The sequence below is a fragment of the Durio zibethinus genome, chromosome 13 (genome assembly GCF_047325235.1).
Source record: "Durio zibethinus cultivar Kanyao isolate XHJ-2024 chromosome 13, ASM4732523v1, whole genome shotgun sequence".
Classification (NCBI taxonomy): domain Eukaryota; kingdom Viridiplantae; phylum Streptophyta; class Magnoliopsida; order Malvales; family Malvaceae; genus Durio; species Durio zibethinus.
Genome location: NC_143174.1, coordinates 26,068,801 through 26,087,718, shown reverse-complemented (window position 1 = coordinate 26,087,718; position 18,918 = coordinate 26,068,801). Strand labels below are relative to the sequence as shown.

At 34.5% G+C, this 18,918-nt stretch overlaps 1 protein-coding gene and 1 pseudogene across 3 annotated transcripts; one reads left to right on the top strand and one right to left on the bottom strand.

Moving 5' to 3' along the window:
• Window positions 1-5,355: 5,355 nt before the first annotated feature.
• On the bottom strand, window positions 5,356-14,906 carry LOC111303470 (mannosyl-oligosaccharide 1,2-alpha-mannosidase MNS1-like). 2 transcript variants are annotated; one of them, XM_022899761.2, is made up of 14 exons: window positions 14,396-14,906; window positions 14,272-14,319; window positions 13,965-14,177; window positions 13,609-13,721; window positions 13,312-13,377; window positions 12,988-13,159; window positions 11,643-11,732; window positions 11,319-11,443; window positions 9,310-9,375; window positions 8,175-8,283; window positions 7,997-8,095; window positions 6,978-7,058; window positions 6,728-6,898; window positions 5,356-5,876 (listed from the first exon to the last, which is right to left on the bottom strand). In XM_022899761.2, exons 1-14 carry the CDS (start codon window positions 14,573-14,575, stop codon window positions 5,697-5,699), a joined length of 1,713 nt encoding a protein of 570 aa, XP_022755496.2. In that variant the 5' UTR covers window positions 14,576-14,906; the 3' UTR covers window positions 5,356-5,696. The 2 variants fall into 2 exon arrangements, with proteins under 2 accessions (XP_022755496.2, XP_089598510.1); XM_089742384.1 differs by having other exon boundaries at window positions 6,747-6,898.
• LOC111303469 (uncharacterized) lies at window positions 9,990-18,381 on the top strand (annotated as a pseudogene). Its single transcript, XR_016326808.1, has 5 exons — window positions 9,990-10,004; window positions 15,127-15,169; window positions 15,337-15,615; window positions 16,013-16,102; window positions 16,623-18,381. The product of XR_016326808.1 is annotated as an uncharacterized LOC111303469 (transcript).
• Window positions 18,382-18,918: the final 537 nt, after the last annotated feature.

Below are 18,918 nucleotides of genomic sequence, written 5' to 3'. Positions count from 1 at the left end.
ATAGCATTATTGGGCTCTTTTTCAGCTCTCTGCAAAATTTCTGTAAGGCTTTTGTCTTAATCCCCTGCATCCATTTCTAACGACCCACTTGAAAAGCCCTTTTTTTTTTTTATATATATTAATTCTTACCCTTTTCAAATGCTAAGGGTAGGGAACAAGCTAGCGTCGCATAAGCCATCAGTTCACCAACATTATTGTTCATTTATATGTCTTTTTAATCATTGTAAACAAAATCATTACAAACTCATCTAAACAGGAGATAAAAGGCAGATTCGTAGGCCTATTTTCCCTAATTCTAATTTTATTGCATTAAAAGTAGCCAAAAGCAAATTCAAAGCTAAGCCTAGCTACCATCAAAGTATTCCGAAAGCATGCACGTTCAACTCTTAAAGTAAATTTCAAAGTATGCTGTCAAAATATTTTTTTTACTGTTAATTATATATTGTAGATCACTTTTAATTACAAGTTTAAAAAATGATTTTCTGGGTAATAGCTATATTAACCAAACATTAATGAAGGAATTGGCCAAAGAAAAAAAAAAAAAAAAAACTTAATCTACTTATGATTAATGAAATTTGCTTACTGTGAAAAAAGTTAGCCAGCTAAGACTCACACAACCTTTTTGTTTTAAAGAATACATACAGTTAAATTAAATTAGAGAGATTGGGTTGGGTATTGATTGAAGTGGGGAAGTAGCTAGGGTGCCCAAATCATTGGAGCATTATTTTTTTGTCGATTGTAGTAAAGGTAGTGGCATGAATATGATGGAGATAGAGGCAGAGAATTAGATTTCTCTTCTGTAAGCCTTTATGAATTAATTGGGACGAAATAAATGTCACATCTTTCCGAGTCTAATGATTAGGTTTACATCTTTACTTAACAAGTTTTCAACAAAGCATGGATAATTATGAATTATGGTAAATTACAAGTTTGCATGAAATGGGGCATTCAGGCTCACTTACCAAAAGTTTAATGAGGTGAATATGATTTTAATTAATTAATTAACAAAAAAAAGAAGTCGTTTCCACCTCTAGTTATTAATGTTGAAAATTAGTTTCCACATGTGTTAGCTACTCATCCATATATATATATATATATATATATAAAGATAAAAAAATCAGTGTGAATATTAAAAATTATATATAGTGATTCTCTTGGCCTCTGACAAATTGATAAATTTCAACAATTATTTTTTAAAATATTTATCTAAATAATACAATTGCAAATGTTAAATATTTTAATTAATACATTTTAAAAATACTTTCATTTAAAAAGTCTCTCTAAGTACACTCTTACAGGATCTTTCTTTCTCTCAAACACAATTTGATATTTTCCTTAAAAAAAAAAATCCCATATATACATCAGTAATGAAAATTTTAAACTCCAAAATTTGATTTATAAGATCGTATTCTCACTAAAAAATTTTAACATGTGAAATCATCGATGATTGAACATCCACTAGATGTCTTTTAGATCATTTTATGTTTTAGGAGTTTCATCTTCTTCAATTATTCATCACTTGAGGCAATGATCAATGACATATTTTTCATATCAATATACTTGATTATTTGATCGAATTTTGTCATAATTGCCTTCATAATTTGTGCATGGTAGTCAATATATACGTTTATGAAATGAAATTCACAAGAGGTTTATTATAGAACTAGTGTTTGTGAGATAATTAAATTAATGGAAGTGAAGTTTTTACTCATCTTCTTATTTCATTTTAGATTTTAGTGAAACGTTAAACGTTTTCAACGGTTGGATCAAGAATAATTTTTTCATAAATTTATTATTATTCAAATATTTGTACTTTTCTATTGCCCGTTATAATTAATTCATTGATGAAATTAAATTCTTTTACAAAACATCAAAAGGAGTTTTATTCACTTCCATTGGGATTAGCGAAGAAAGAAAGTGGCAATGCCAGTCATGATGGTTTGCTTGATGCTTTTGCATGCAAGAGAAGAGAGAACGAAAAGAAAAGAAAAGAAAGGAAAAGCATGCTTTCACAGTTCACACCATTTATTTTCTTTCTTTCTTTTTCTTGTTTTCTGGTTTCTTTCACGTTCTTTGTTTTCTGCTGCCCCTCCAATTCCTCTCTTTGTTTTGTTTTGTTTTGTATATATGTTTCAATTTTCCTCCATTGATGGTTAACTTTGTACTTAATTTATGTTCTATTTTTGTTATTTATTTTTTATCTTTGGAAGGAAAAAAAAAAAGGCTACCGGCTACAACGCCAGGGCCTCGGTGTTCTTAGTTTGTCACAGTTAGAGCATTTTCAGTTTGTCAACTTTATCCATCTTTCTTTCTTTTGACAGTAATTCTAATGTCATAGAAAAGAGAATAAATTCCAACATAAATTGAGAAGGTCAGGAATGTTGCTGATATATATGCACTGAGCTAGCTGATAATTGATGGACAAAAAAGTTCACATTAGTTGACGGGAGAAAGGCTATTTCCCTCCTACACATCTCTGGGCAAAGTCAGAAACATATATACAAAACAAAACCAAAAAAAAAATATCAAGTTTTGTATGGTTAGGGTGCAAAAAGTTGCAGCCAAAGTTACAAAATTAAAACAAAGCCCTATGAATTTGTCATTGTAACAGCCCTCTCTCTGGGCTCTGAGACGGAGACTGAGTTGCAAAACAACAAAAAGTCCTTGGCTGATATCTGCCACTGGTGTTGGGTTCAAAATTGACCCTTCAAAGTTGAAAATGGGTTTAACATAACATATACACTTTCCCTGAGAAGGGGGTGCTGGTTTTGCTGTTTCGCAAAGGGAATAACACTTATTCTTGTTGCATTGGTGTTGCCTCTGGCTGCCAACATACTGCATTTTGGCATCCAAAACAGACTGCACTTCTCCATGCTGCCCGCCTATGCCCAGTTTTTCACCTCTTTTTTGTGCCATTAGCTTTCTTTATCCTAATAAAATGGCGGCAAGCAGAAGGGTAGACCTGGGTTAGCCGCCAGACCTGTAAGCCTGCACCAACTTGAGCCGGGTTGTGGATAAGATTTTCAAGGCCTAGGCTCGGTCTGGCTAGCCCATGACATTACTATATTAGTAAATAATTGTTCTTTACTTAATTTTAATTATAAATATATTTAAAATATTAATATAATTTTTTAATATTCCAATATTGAATCAAATATAAATGAGTAGGCCGGTCCCATATTAGGTTTTAAAGATGCCAATTAAGTCTAGCTTAATTTAGCTCAACTTGACCTTATCTATAAACACCTATATAAAGATAATGGTAGTATTTGACAATATTATATATATATATATATGCTTCTCTTATCTATAATATCATTGAAAAAAGTACGACTCAATATCACGAAATGACCAAGTCAAATATTACCACCACAATGTGAATGAGCGAGGATAAAATGTCAACAATATTTAGATTACATCTTGTAGGAATAATGAAAAAGAGTAAAAATGAAAAAAATTGTTTTTATTTTGTGGTTTAATCATTGAATTAATAATATTTTCATTGTTAACTAGTTTCATCCTTTCTACTAAACAAAATTATGTGCTCCTAATATATACTTGTTTCAGATGTTCCATGCATGATTCTAAAACTTCTTCAAATTAATGATCTTTTTTATTGTAGCAACATTAAATCAATCAAGACTTGTTGTACCTATAACCAGAATGATCGATGTCCCAACTATTTCACGTGGCATAATGTACGTTCAAACTTAATGATAAACCCATTTAACACCAGCTGCTGGATTTGGATGTATATGTATGTGTGTGTGAAAGCACATCCTTTGTGCTGAAAACGCTGAGGAGAAATTTGAGATTTGCTAATAAAATCTTGTCAAATATAAAGTGGGAGAAAAAGGGTGGTTAGAAAATGTAGTAATGAAGAATAGAGAGTTAAAGAGAAGGCAATAACTTTGAGGCAAAAAGCTTTGGAAGTCACAATGAATTAAGAGCAAAAAAGTTGGCCACCCCACTATTACAGTCAAAAGTTTTCTTTACCTTTTGCATCTTTTATGGATCCTTTTTTATTATTATGCAATTTATTTAAATCATTGGATTGAGGATCGAATCAGGAAAGCTCTTTTCGTATCTTACATTTGTGCCTTTTAACTTTAACGACTCTCAGGAAAACATGAATTTCCCACCAAAAGGACAAAAAACAAAAAAAAAAGGGGGGGGGGGTTTGGTTTATTGATTTGAGTGTTTTATACCCCAATTTGCACAGCAAAGAAATTATATATATATATATATATATATAATGATAAAGGTAGAAATGGCAAGGAATAAGCCTCAGCCTGGCTCTCGGAATAGAAAGGAATGTGGGAAAATGCCAAAAGGAAAGCACCCAACACAACACCCTATAATTCCTTTATGTTTGAAGCAACAGCACAGCTCTCCCTTTGAAGTTTGAAATAACGCATGCCCTATCAAGCTGACACAAGCATTTCTTTCCTCTTCTCTTTCTCTTTCTCTTTGCTTTGCTGGCTCACCTTTTCAAGCTCCCAACATGGATTCTCTTTGCCAGTGCAAAACCCATCACTCTCAATCTCAAGAGATAGTACTAGATTCTGTTTTCACTCTTTTTTGTTTTTTCATTTTTGTTTTCTCCTTTTCATCATCCAGGGACCAGGGTGTAGTTTACTTTTCTTTAGAATCTTTTCTATTTTGCATGGGAAAATTAATATACCTTACTTATTACAGTCATAAAATTAATTTATGAATAGTAGTAGGAGGAGGAAGCATTGAGACCCCACCCCCACTCTTGGTGTCATCATTGCAGCTGATGTGATCGGAGAACATGGCTGCTTTTCATTTTGTTTATGCCTTTTTTGTAGGGTTGAAGGAATGTCTCTTTGCTTCACCTTGTCAATCTTCTCTTATCCTTTATACTACTTTTTGCCTACTGGGTTTAAGCTAACTTTGTATGCCAATAAAAAAATATAGCTAGCTTGGCATGACGAAATGGATAAACAATCAACAAGTTTTAGTTATTTGCGACTAATATTTAATTCTCATTTGAAAACATGAATAATATTGATAGTTGTGATGGGGAAATCCTGGGCCTATAAACATAAATAAAAGACGGTCTCTCATCACTTTCATCCTCAATATTTTTTACTACAGCATGAGACATCTTTACTTTTATGTGATCAAATTACATTGATGTATGAGTTCTATTTGCATATTTCCATAGTTTTATACAAATTAATATTTCTTTTAATCCAACTATCAGTTTTCATGTTCTATCCATGTAAATTTTTGCATAACAAATTCAAATTTAATTCAAAATTCATGGTTATTTTCAAAACTATAAAAAATTTAATTGTCAAAATATATAAATATGAAAAATAGCACTCGTGGTCTATAAGGATTGGATCGCATATAATTTTAATCTTATTTGAAATGTAGTTATTCCTACTATGCAGGAATCACGAATAAGTAAAGATACTAATATACAATCCATTGTCGAATACTGAGGATACAGTCCAATTTTCAGATGGAGTACACCATCGGTCACTACCCCTACACTCAGTTGAGGTGGTTCAAAAATGCCCTCCATGGGATTCTCCAATAATTTATAATTGACAACCTGAGGCAGAGGGCAGCTGGGAGTATTAACCAAGCTTTCAAAGTATTTGTCTTGCCTAGAGGCTAGTCAGACCACATTGACTCTCTTTTGTTGGTATGGCCTCAAACAGCTATTCTTCTTCTCTTTCATCAGGACTTCGGGTCACAATTTTCAATGGATGAGCTTCTGTGTTAAACACCCATTCATCAAGAGGGATGACAGATGAAGGTGAGAACAGGAGATACAGATACTTGAGCGTCTCCGCAAGATAAAAACTTTGCATCATATTGTCTTTCACACCTGTATTCACCTGAATAAGAATGGCAATAATATTTTTAACTACAAATTTGACATATTGGGACACAAACGAAACTCCAACAGAAAGAAAAGATCGTCAGTGTAATATTGGACAAGATCAGGAGATGTACCATAAAGAAACTATACACACATACATATATATATGTATGTATATTTATTTTGATACATAGGAGGAAGTCTACAGGAGAGGGGGGGGGGGGATCTAAACCTTGGACCTTGTTGAGGGGTAAAAATTGCAAGGCTAACCCCTCACTGTTAGAATTAAGTTAATATATATGCATGTGTGTGTGCATCACTTCAATTTCTTTAATCGATGCACTTCTCTGATTGAAAAGAACCATGCAAGTGCTTACAACTTTAGATTTCACACATTCCAAATCATTTTGTATTTTAATGGATCAATTCTTCAACAAATGAAATTTAATTCACATCATGCACACACATACACACACATACATGATCACTGCTACAACAAAAAATAAATAAATAACAGTAATAGATTTTCCGAGGTAGATATCCACACATATTATGCCTCATTATAACCATTCAAAGAAATGAAACTTTAGCAGCTAATGAAATAGCAATAATAAATCCTAGCTTGCATAATAGAACATCATAAAGGCGAATGGCACATGACTATCAACAAAGTAAAGGCAGCTCTGGGATAGGGCAGCCCCATCTTTTCTCCTATATGGAACTAGGCAATGCTAATTATCCAGGGGACATGTTTGATTGTATTAATAAGCATATTTGTCTCCTCCAAATAAAATGCACAGCAAATGTCATATAGAAGAAGGTACAAAAAGGACAAAGGACAGGCAAGAAGAGTTTGCTAATGCTTACATCTTTAAGCCCGACATACCCAGTCTCAACATGGGAGTTTCTCTCAAATGCTTGAAAGATATTCCAACCCCATTCTTGGTATGTTTTGTTTCCAGTAAGACGCCAGAGGTAAAAGAGTGACTCAACAGTCTCAGGCCTCAAAATATTCCATGACGTACCAACAGTCATGTCCTACAATTTCTTAGATATCAAGCAGAGATATGAAGACAACAATAACCAAAACAATAGCAGGAGAATAAATGCATCAAACCTGTCCAGTGCGAAAGAAATAGTTCTCTCCAGCCAATTTTGTGGTGGTTGACTGATAGAAATTATAGCAAGTCCAGGCAAGCTACAACAAAATGTCAAAGGATCCAGTCAGGATGGGACCAACAAGGAATAGTAGTCTAAGCAGCCAGATAAGAAATTGTATGATAAAAACATGTCAAAAATTAAAAACCCAAATGCTAGATATTAGTTATTGAATTTCAATTTTCATGTACTATTTTTTATAGTATTATTACAAGATGAATCCACATATATGTATCCTATTAGGGACTCTTTTTAGCTGACTACAAGAGTCCAAATTTTGAATGGAAGGTAAGTCACAATTTTATATGCATAACCATATCAGATACCCGTAACCAAATCAACATTTACCCCGTAGAACATTTTCAAGGATAAATAACCAGCATCAAACATCGCTTTTCCATTCAAAACAAGAACTTTTCTACACCCCATAGAGATGTTTAATGCTTCTAATTTGCAAAGATGGTAGAAGTACCTTTGGTGAATCGACCAAGCAAATTTAGTTGGAGGGGTAACACATTGACAAATAGAAAGAAATCTAAACCAACTTGAACACAGTGAACCATGGCAAAAGAAAATTACAAAGCAGCAATCAAAATGATGACAGGTTAGGAGAATCAGTGGAAATACCAAAGGGATTTTTTTCAACATAAGAATATTTGTTACACCTTTTATATTCTCGTATTATGTTGAATGACTACGGATTTTTTAAGGAAAGAAAATTTTGTCAGATAACTCTGTTTTATACTGTCTCAACGTAATTTATACTTTTCATTTTTTGTTTTCCTCCCACTTAAACATACCGTCAGCACAATCAAAAGCCTTTCATTTTTACATGCATGTTCCATAGGAATTTGCAATTCAAACAAGCTGTATTCAACTCTGATTTTGCAGCGAGCTTCATGTGAGCCTTAGCTTCAATAATAAAAGGTGTTTGTAATATATATGCCTATATATGTGTGTGTGAGTCTGCATTCATACCTCTTCTGCAAGTGCTAAGAATCTTTCAGCTTCTCCTGGACCATAACCAATAGATCCTAAAGCCAACATTCCAGGGGCAAAGCATGCTAATTCATCCATCTGTATACATGAAGAAAAGATCCACTCAGAGAAACCAAGTCCATCAACAAAGTAGAAAATTTGCTTTATTAGATACTACCTTGTCAAACAGTGAATTTCCTGTCTTCTCACATATGTATGCAAATGAGGATGGAGTTGATTTTCGAATCAAGCTTTGCAGACCTTTCATTGATGTCTCCCACATATCCCTGTTTCCAGTATCCATTATACTGGTCTAGTTAGCATGGATTTCCATACAGGCACATTCTCAATAATTTTAATAATCTTATTAAAGAACTTGATATAGTTTGTACAACTTTTCTACTTCCCCTTGAAATGCTTACAAGGTATACTAATAAAGCATCATGTTATTACATATGTCCCAGCAAAAGAGACCACACACAATTTATGACTGGGAAAAGAAATTGGTCAGAGAGATAATATAAAGTATACCCGCATCGCAATCACGACATTAACATATACATGTCACTATACAGAAGAACAAATAATTCAGTGAGCTTTCAGAAATTGAATCCTGTTGTAGGTAGTATCTAGGATACAGTAGAACAATAAACAGCTGCGTACACCTCGAGATTTCAACACATTAGTGGCTTGCAATCTTGCATTTCATACATAGCAATGTGGTTACCTAGAATATAAGGATTCACAACTGCCATTCATGCCATGCACTAGCCAGATGCATAAAATGGGCACAGACATATAACAAATATACAAGTGGCCCTATTTCCCAGCACAATTTTTCTTCAACTTAAGCCAGTCACATTTACTGACATGTGGGTCCCACTTGCCTACTCACATGATGACTGACATTCACATAGGAACCAAAACATGTGTGGAAATAGGCTTACCCTAAAAATATCAAGTTATTGTCATGACATCAATGTGTAACACGCCAGTGAAACATGAACAATTAATTCAATCAGCTTTCTGAAACTTAATCCTGTTCTAGGTAGTACAGTAGACTGGTAGTTATAGGAATACTAGGATAACAAACCGTTGTGTACACCTAGAGAATGCAACAGATAAGGGGTTTGCACTCTTGCACGTAATAAATTAGTGGTATGATTACCTTGAACATAATGATGGGCAACCCTCAAGCACGCCATGCACAAGCTAGATGCTATAAATTCTTACAAGTTACAAGAATGCACATTTATCAGCAAGTACCCGTGCTGTTTGCCACACTATAATAAATGCTGTTTGAAGCTTCTTACCTGTAATGCTTTACAGCTTCCGTTTTGTTGCCCTGTATCCAAGCTTTAAGTAGGTATTCATAAAAACTGCACCAAAAGCAACAATGTGTATTTATACTAATTATCATCCCTAGTACTAGAGAATGAAAAAATAAAGTTGAATTATATTTTGATAAATCTTAGGTTATAGACTATTCTCCAAAATAAAAAAATTAAAAAAAAAACATAGGTGGTAGACTAGACATCATTTCTTAAATTTGTGATAATCTATCTCTCAGCCATAGCGTCTCCCTTAGAATGCCTTAACTCTGAAACCTCACCCTTGAATTTCCCTAATTGTGGACAAGGTAACTCATCCCCTCCAAAGAACTAACTCAACAGATAAAACTTAAATTAATTTCTTCCAAAAGTCAATGAAGTTTAACCAAAGCTATATCTTGCAGCCAAATTAATCACCCAATACACCCATGAAAAACTCAGATTTAATAAGCACAATGGTATATAGCTAAAAAGCCCATCCATACAATTATTATATTCCGAACATTATTATGTTTGAACTTTTAATATAACAGCATACAGCACATTCTAAATACATGTTTTATGTCAATTTTAAATTTATAAATTGAAACTTGTTCCCTAGCTGTCTTGCAGGTACTCCTAAGGAATCAGATTGTGGAATATACAATACATACAGGGGTTCAACTTCAAGAATGCTGGTAAGGTTCTTGGCTATGATCTTGTCTTTTGGAGATTGTAAATAATTGATTTCGGTTACTAACTTGTTTTCTTTTTAATATTGAAGAAAGTTGTCTTACAGGTAATTACAATACTATATGGAGAGCAATGAAAACAAACAAAATGAGTAGAATAGCTACATCACCATGCATAGAAGTGAAACAAACCCCAGAATGGAAGGCAGGGTTCATGGGTTAGTCCTTTAAAGGCTTTGACCTAGATATATAGGAGCTCTGACCATTCACTTAGGGACCTTCCTATGGTAAATCAACAAGCTCTCTCCCTCTCAAAACTCTCTCTACAATCTTCTCTATAGTTCTCTCCTCCTTACTTCCTCCTTCTACCTTATTCTCCGCCTTGCTACACCACCAGCCTATTTTCTATGCCTTGTCTACCACCGCCTGGCACAACACTTAGCAATAGCAGGCCTGCTCCAATCTTCCTCTCCGTTGTCTCTAGGCAGATCTGATCTACTTGTTTGCAACACTAACTCTCCCTACTACAAAAGAACACCCATACAGATATGCTATAGAGAGTTGGCTTGTTAAGGTTTCTCTAAATTACGAAGGCTTCCAAGTGTCATATTAAACATGAATGGCACTACTTTCCACCTCTGTTCACAAATTCATGGCAATAAGTTGTCACCCAAAAGGTAAACCATGGCCATCCTTAATCCAAAGTGTATAAACTTAATTTTGGTTAAAGAAAATTTTGAGACAAAGCTCCCCATCTAACGCAGCTACTCCAAACATCTTTTCTCAATTCCGAATCCTAGTTCCAATCTACTGATTCTTTCTTCCTACTCTCTACTCACTGTTTCCACAACCTATTTTCTAGTCATTGCTTCCATCCTCCACCTAGCTTCCTAGGCCCTATCATCTTCACCCATCATATTATTTGGTACTCTTCAGTCACACTTCTACTTGTGTACCTCATTCTTATTCACTCGTTGTGATGCTATCTCACCACACACGAAGGACCATCTATACAGACATGTATATAACAATAAAAAAAAAAACTTATATTTCATCAGGGTATAAACTAGAAAATTAGAGCACAATATCCAGCTTCAAATAAGCTCAATGTAAAGTATCCCAACAGGCCATCCTTCTACCAATTGAATTATACAAGGATTCTGATTCTAGAGTATAATGCCATCATCCAACTACACCTAGTATAACTTGCTAGAAATTAGTCTTTCAACAATAACAAATTACAATGAGTCATTGTCTCAAAATAAGAATTCAAAACATTCAATGCAGACATGGCATCCTAATCAAAGAAAAAGTTAGCACCTGTCACCCATAGCACCAAATGTGATAGTTGAATGTGATGTTGTTCCACTATGAGGATTGATGTAGATTGGGAGCAAACCATCAGAAGGGAAGATTTTATGGAATTCTTTGATGACATTCTCCACCTGAAATAGAGGTCTACTGTTAAGCAACAGAAAGTAAACAAAAAAGCTTATGTTTTATACGTAAATTTACCATCTTCAAATAGAAACTATGTAGAACATATGAAAATGCAAAGGCTTGATTAAACAGGAAATGAGAACTGGAAACAAAGAAATGCAAAGTGAAAACGCAAACTATTAAGCAAGACACCAGAAGAAATACCTTCTGCTGGTATTTGGGATCGTTTATTCTTTGAGATAAAGCAATAAACTCAAGCTGCTCTGTTCCAGAATCTGCCAGGATACTGTTTCCCTAGAAATACAGAAGATTATATTCTCAATAAATGGAAGAAGCAATGCCCCAAGTATCCCGGACGTCTACTTCAAAAAAAAAAAAACACTCATAGGATTGATTGTGCATTAGTAAAAAGATCTCAATATAGCAAAACAACAAGTAAAACTTTTTGTAGCATAACAGTAACAACCTACCTTCCAGTGAGGTGCACAAGTTAGTATCATGAAAATTTTAGAAACCACACTTCCCTAAGGATGCAACCTTACACACAAGATGTCATAGTTACCAGAGATTTTAGCAGACTTTATCCAAATGTGCAAAAGTGACTAATTCTGAAACTAATATTTGTTAGGATGAGAGAAATGAAAAGTTAAGTGGATAGAAACTGTTTAAATTTCTTCTTAGGATAGAAAAAATTAGGAGAGAAGTCAAAAGAAAAGAAGAGAAACTATTTGATGGAGAATCACCTTAGGGTTTTATTTTATTAGGGTTTATTTTAATTAGGGATATATTTTGAATTTGCATTTATGGGTTTTATGAATTATGCCTACAAATACATTCAAGGTTATTTCCTTCAGAAGATTTTGGATTAAGAATTACTGAAATTTTGGAATAGAGTTTGACATTTCCCCCTCTATGAATTCTCTCTGGTTTTCTCTCCCTAGTTCCTGTTACTCTCCCCAACTTCCTCTGTTTCTTCCCTTTTCCCTCTAATTTTTCCTCGTCTCTAGTTTCACCCTATTTCCCCTTCTACATCACTATTACTTACAATTTCTTTCCTCACATATTTTCATCTCTCTTTAAAACTAGAGAGATTTGGAGAGGCAAAAGACTCACTGAGATTCCTTATAATTTTACAAATCTATCTTTAAGTTCATGAATAAACATTAACCAAATCTTATAATTGTATAATTATTCTATTTCACTGCTAATTAGTTCTCTCCAATCCAAACAACTAGACTTGTGTTCCTCTTTTAATGAATTCTCTGACTCTGTCTCCTATATATCCTGAATTTTCACCTCATATCTGCAAAAGAAAAAACACATGGTAAAGTTCTAACCAAGCATAAAACAGTGAACTAGCACTCCATAAGCAAAGGACATAATCTTGCTGCAATAATTGTGTGAATAAATGGTCAAATACTTTCCTTGGTAACACTAAAATACTAGAGGAAATATGTCTAAGAGAAAATAATGAAACACATGAAGAAAGAAATGGATGTGCTGGCATCAACTACTTTTAGAAAGTCAACAATAAAAGTTCAGAACTTACTCCTGCCCACCTAAGGTTATGAGCATGGCCATGTGCTAAGTTAATTCTGTTATAGGGGATTCCCGATGCTGTATTCCATGCAGGCAACAACCTATCTGCAATATCTCTAGCCTTTTGAAGGAAAATATCATCTCCAGAGAGATCAAACGCACTAAGAAGCCCACCAACAATTCTAAGTTCAACAAATGCCAACAAAAAGCAGAAAGATAGGTTAGTAAAAAAACAGCAAATATGCTTGCCTGTTGCACAACCAGGAAATTCATCTACCAAACTTTAGAGAAAAGAAATTACTAAATAAAATAAGATTAAACCTTCTAACGCAACCTTATCGTTGTCTCAAAAACGCTAGCTACATAATCCTTGTTAAAATCCAACGAGTTTGCAACCCACCTGCAAAAAGAAATTACTAACAGCAATGTTAGTGCAAAAACTATTAAACATAAATATAAATAAAACTCACGAGCAATGAATCAAGTTATTGGACATATACAGGAATAAATCCTTGGAAATTGCATTTGTGTGTTTCCAAATGTAATGGTGTAATGGTATGCAACATATTACACAAATGTGGAAAATCTATATGCAGATAAAATGACAACATATAAACAATTGCAAACTCACTCTCTAGCTCTCTGAAACTGCTCCTTTAGACCCATTATATACAATGTATCAAGAGAATCTACAAGAGTTGCTCCAAGACCACCAAAGCTATCAACACCATTCTTTGTTTGTGGCTGTGTCAAAATTAACTCATTAGTTCTAGAATACGGAAAAGAACACAGAGTTGCGACAAGAAGTACAGCTTAAAAATTACAATAGTAATGAATTGTGGAATTAAAAATCATTTATTTGGAATCAAACACTTTTCATATGGATCCCCCAAAAAAGTAAACTATGGACATGAGTTGAACACCATAAAATAATCGTGAAATCATTTAACTAAATCTAAAAAAGGAAAACGAGAAAACCAGATTCACCTGAAGTTCATCTTGGCCCCATGCATATTTTTCGTAGGCATTCCAAGCATGAAGCATTGCTTCTTTCACTTTCTGTCTTCGTTCAATATTAATAGGGTCTTCATCATCCAAATCAGCCTCTTTCTTCTTAATATTATTGATATTATTATCTCCAATCCCAATAATCTTTCTCTGCACACCTGCACCTCTCAGCTTGATCTTCAATTCTTGTACCTGCAAATTTCCACACATTATTGTAACAAATGTACTATTATTCTGGCTCTGCCTCAGCCTATGAAACAAAATAATAATAAAAAAAAAAAGTTACCTGATTTTGCAAGCTTGTTACTTGTTGATTTAATTCGGTTACCTTTAGCTGAAAAAGAAACTAGTTATATAAGTAATTAATTATAATGAAAAAAGATTAAATAAAAGACTATTTTTTTATAAACCTGATGGGCGGAGGAGAGGGTTCGGCGGTCCCAGAGGAAGTAATTAAGGAAAAGGAAGGCGAAAATGAGGAGTGCCAATCGTTTAGGCTTTTTCAGGTAACGCGACGGGTGAAGATATCGCCATCCTCCTCTGCTCCACACAGATGAAGATGATGCTGAAGATGACGATTTCTTTCCCATTCTCAGCGTTTTTACCCCTGCGATCTTATTGTTGGATCAAACCAAAACAACAATGTTTTGAAAAATAAAATTAAAAAAAGGATAATTCTTTTCTCAAATTGAGATTGAATTGACGACGGAGTCTGAGGGAGGTGTTTTTTCTTTTATCAAAAGAAATTATCCACACAGGTCAAGTCAACCCAAACGTATGCACCTAAACTAGACCTTTCACATTGCCCAATTCCAAACCAATTAGTGGTAGTACTGCAAATTTGGAAGGAAATTTGTTTGGTAAATTTGGGTTTATCCCTGATTTTAAGGTCAAACTACGTATCTGTTAAAACATATAATGTCTATATTAAAAACAAACCCTTTTTATTTTTGTATTAGTATTCGATGTTTTTTTATGTTTTTTTCTGTCGAGTTAAAAAATTGTTATATATTTATAGGTTTATTTAATATTTCTATCGTACCAATCTCATAAATCCTGTATTTTACCCTGCGTCTCGCTCCTTTTTGATTTTCAAATCAACTTTACTAATCTATCTTCTTTTTTTTTTTTCTGATTCGAGACTGTGAAAAACAACGCCCGTCTTGAGAATCGAGATAGCCAAGGTCAGCTCCCCTCTCTTCCTTTCTTTTGTTTGTTAACTTTTTATCCTGCTAAATTTATTATATTTATTGGGTTGTTCCTTCAAAATTATGCTGTTCTTTTTTGAATTTAAACAATGTTGGAAGCTTTTGTTGCACTTTAAGTATTTGAGAAGCTTTTGTTGTTTCAGAAATTGGTCCTATGGTTATTAATTTTGGAGCTTAATTGGGATGAAAAAGCATCAATCTTGGAGCTTAATTTGGCGTGAAATTTGATGGCTACTTACTTGCTTTGGTATAAACTTGATTTATATGTGATGCGGTAGGGTATAGAGTGATTTGATTTAGGCTGAAATAGTGCTGAAATGAGGTGTTGGACCAAAGGAAGCGAATATCTTGGTTTCGCACCTAGATTTCCTCAGGCTTCACTTCCAAGCTCCAAGGTCCTGAATGATTCTCACCCGGGTTAAGTATGATCCCTTCTACAACTCCAAAGAAAGTATAATAGTTGTAATTTTCATTCTTCGCTTTTTTTCCTTAAAAATCAAATTGGGCATCTCTCAAATTCCTTGTAGTTGTAATTTTACATATGGGTTTTGCTTATTGATTTCCTTTAGTTAAAACTCAGTACTGGTATCTCTTGAAGTCTTAGTGCTCTCTCTTATTTGAAAGCTGGGAGCTTTACCTACTTTTTTCTTGGTTCTAATCAATCTTTTGCTCTAAGCTGTTCTTTGTATTGTTTGCTTTTACTGTGATGAAATTTTGTGTAATTCATATCTTTTAGTCTCTCTGTCTGTTTGTCTCTCATAAGGGAAAAAAATTATTGAAATGTGTCATTGATTCTTTTTTTTTTTTATAATGACCAAGAAAGAAGGAATTATTTGGTATTGGCTCGCTCTGTACACTTGCTGTCTTTCCAATCAAGCATTTCCCTCTTCTTCGTAGTATAAGTAATACGTAAGCCACTCTTATGACTCCCTTTTCTTTTATTCCTGGTTGTTAACTATATCTCTCTGTCATTGTCAGCAGTGATGTTTTCTCTTTTTCATCCTATTTTTGTTTTGAATCTTCTGTGCTTATCTCATCACCAAGTAGAATAATTTTATTTTTCTTTTTTGTTTAGAACGTTTGCTTTTCCGATAATCTAGAATTTAACTCAATGAGAATTTTCTAAATATCCCTGTTTCTGTAAAGCAGGCTTTGAAAAAACCATCTTGAAATATGCAACAACCAAGCTAGTATCATAACTCTCCCTTTCTTTTCTTCTATTTCCCTTTGTTAACTCATATCTCTATAGTTAGTGTCAGTGGCAGTGTCATTTCTTCTTCCTGATTTTTATTTTGAGTTTTTGCGGTTGATCCCATCTCCAAGTCACCTTTGAAATAAAATAGTGTATCATTTTTAGTTTTGCTTTCCTGATAATCTAGAAATATAACTCAATGACAAATATCTTGACATCTCTGTTTATGTGAATCAGGCTTCAATCATCTATGGATCTTCTCCAAACATGTGCTAATAATAGTGATGGTGAAGATCAAAATCACCAACCATCTAGTTTATCTCCGGACTCGTCACCTCCACGGCTCATATCCTTCAAATCTGCTGCACGTAAGGTTGATGATACAATGCTGGCCCTAACTGCAGCGAAAGCACACCAAGCCCATTCAAAGCCCATTGATCCAACCCAGCATGTTATTGCCTTCAACCCAACCTATGACCAACTCTGGGCCCCTATCTATGGCCCAGCTCATTCATATGCGAAGGATGGCATTGCCCAAGGCATGCGCAACCACAAGCTGGGGTTTGTTGAGGACGCCTCCATTGACTCATTTGTTTTTGATGAGCAATACAACACCTTCCACAAATATGGGTATGCTGCTGACCCTTCAGGAAACAACTATATTGGTGATATGGATGCGTTGCATAAGAATGATGCCATTTCTGTCTATAACATCCCACAACATGAGCAAAAGAAGAGAAGATTTGACAAAAAGAAGGAAATGGAGATGGAGGAAGATGATGTTGTGGGTGGTGAGAGTGAGGTTGATCCCACAGAGATTGATAATTCAGCTAGCGATGTGTGGTCGATGAAGAATAAAAAGAGTCCTTCGGCAGGTAAAAAAGACGGGGTGCAAACAGAGTTGACAGAGGAGTAGAAGAAGTATGCAGAGGAGTCTGCAAACAAGAAAGAAGAGAAAGGCCAACCAGGTCAGAAAGGTGAGCATGTGGTGGATAAGACTACTTTTCATGGAAAAGAGGAGAGAGACTACCAAGGAAGGTCTTGGATTGCACCTCCTAAAGATGCAAAAGCAACAAATGATTATTGTTATATACCAAAGAGATTAGTACACACTTGGAGTGGGCACACAATGGGTGTTTCAGGTATTCGGTTCTTCCCCAAGCATGGGCATTTGATTCTCTCTGCAGGGATGGATACTAAAGTGAAGATATGGGATGTGTTTAATTCAGGCAAGTGTATGAGGACATACATGGGTCATTCAAAGGCAATAAGAGATATTTCATTTTGTAATGATGGCACTAAATTTTTTACTGCTGGATACGACAGGATCATCAAATATTGGGGTACGGAAACTGGGCAGGTTATTTCAACTTTCTCAACCGGGAAGATTCCTCATGTAGTTAAGCTTAACCCTGATGAAGATAAGCAGAATATTCTGTTACGGTTATGAGTGATAAGAAGATTGTGCAGTGGGATATTAATACAGGACAAATTACACAAGAGTATGATCAGCATTTAGGGGCAGTGAATACCATTACATTTGTTGATAACAATGGGAGATTCGTTACTTCAAGTGATGACAAGTCACTTCGAGTATGGGAATTTGGAATTCCTGTGGTTATAAAGTATATTAGTGAGCCTCACATGCACTCTATGCCATCTATTTCGCTTCACCCTAACACAAATTGGCTTGCAGCTCAGAGTTTGGATAATCAAATTTTGCAGCACTAGGGAAAGATTGCTGCTTAACAAGAAAAAAAGGTTTGCTGGGCACATTGTGGCTGGCTATGCTTGCCAAGTCAATTTTTTACCAGATGGACGGTTTGTTATGTCTGGAGATGGAGAGGGTAAGTGCTGGTTTTGGGACTGGAAGAGCTGCAAAGTATTTAAAACTCTCAAATGCCATGAGGGAGTTTGCATTGGGTGTGAGTGGCATCCTTTGGAGCAAAGTAAAGTTGCAACCTGTGGCTGGGATGGCTTGATTAAGTACTGGTGAGCAGCCTTTTATCTGATGATTGTTTAAGGTGGTTAATTTTGTTGTTGCTTCTATTTTTATATATTTATGTTTAAAAATTGCTAATCCCATGACAAATGGTTACGTAATAAGTCCATGTGATGAAATATCGAAATGGAAATTTGGTTGATTGTAGTAGGAAATCCTTTTTTTATTAAGCTTTAGGCAAATTCCACCAAGCAATTGAATGTGATTACCTGAATATATAATTTAACCCATTTCTCTCTGCATTTACTTTCCTTTTTTGAGCAAGATCTCTTTCACTAAGGAATAAGGATCACATGTTTAATACAAGCATAGGTTCAAAATCTTACTATCTTGAAGTTTATGGACATCACTTTGTTTCTTTTTCCCCTTTCTTCCTTTATTTCTTTTGTCAATAAGTTGTCCGAGAATGAAAGGTGGAAATGTAGTTAGTTTTCCAGTCTTTGTCTTCTTTAACATCTCTACCTTTCTTTTATATGCATGTTCTCAAGTGATATATATTTGTGTGTGTCAGTGTGTGTGTATACACACACA

Excerpts from the sequence above, each read along its gene's own strand:
- LOC111303470 (XM_022899761.2), bottom strand. The coding sequence starts at position 14,575 with ATGGGAAAGAAATCGTCATCTTCAGCATCATCTTCATCTGTGTGGAGC. Across the intron at positions 14,178-14,271 it reads TAACAAGCTTGCAAAATCAG|GTACAAGAATTGAAGATCAA; the intron begins GTAACTTTTTTT and ends GGAAATTTGCAG. Across the intron at positions 9,376-11,318 it reads TTTGGTGCTATGGGTGACAG|TTTTTATGAATACCTACTTA; the intron begins GTGCTAACTTTT and ends CTTTTGGTGCAG.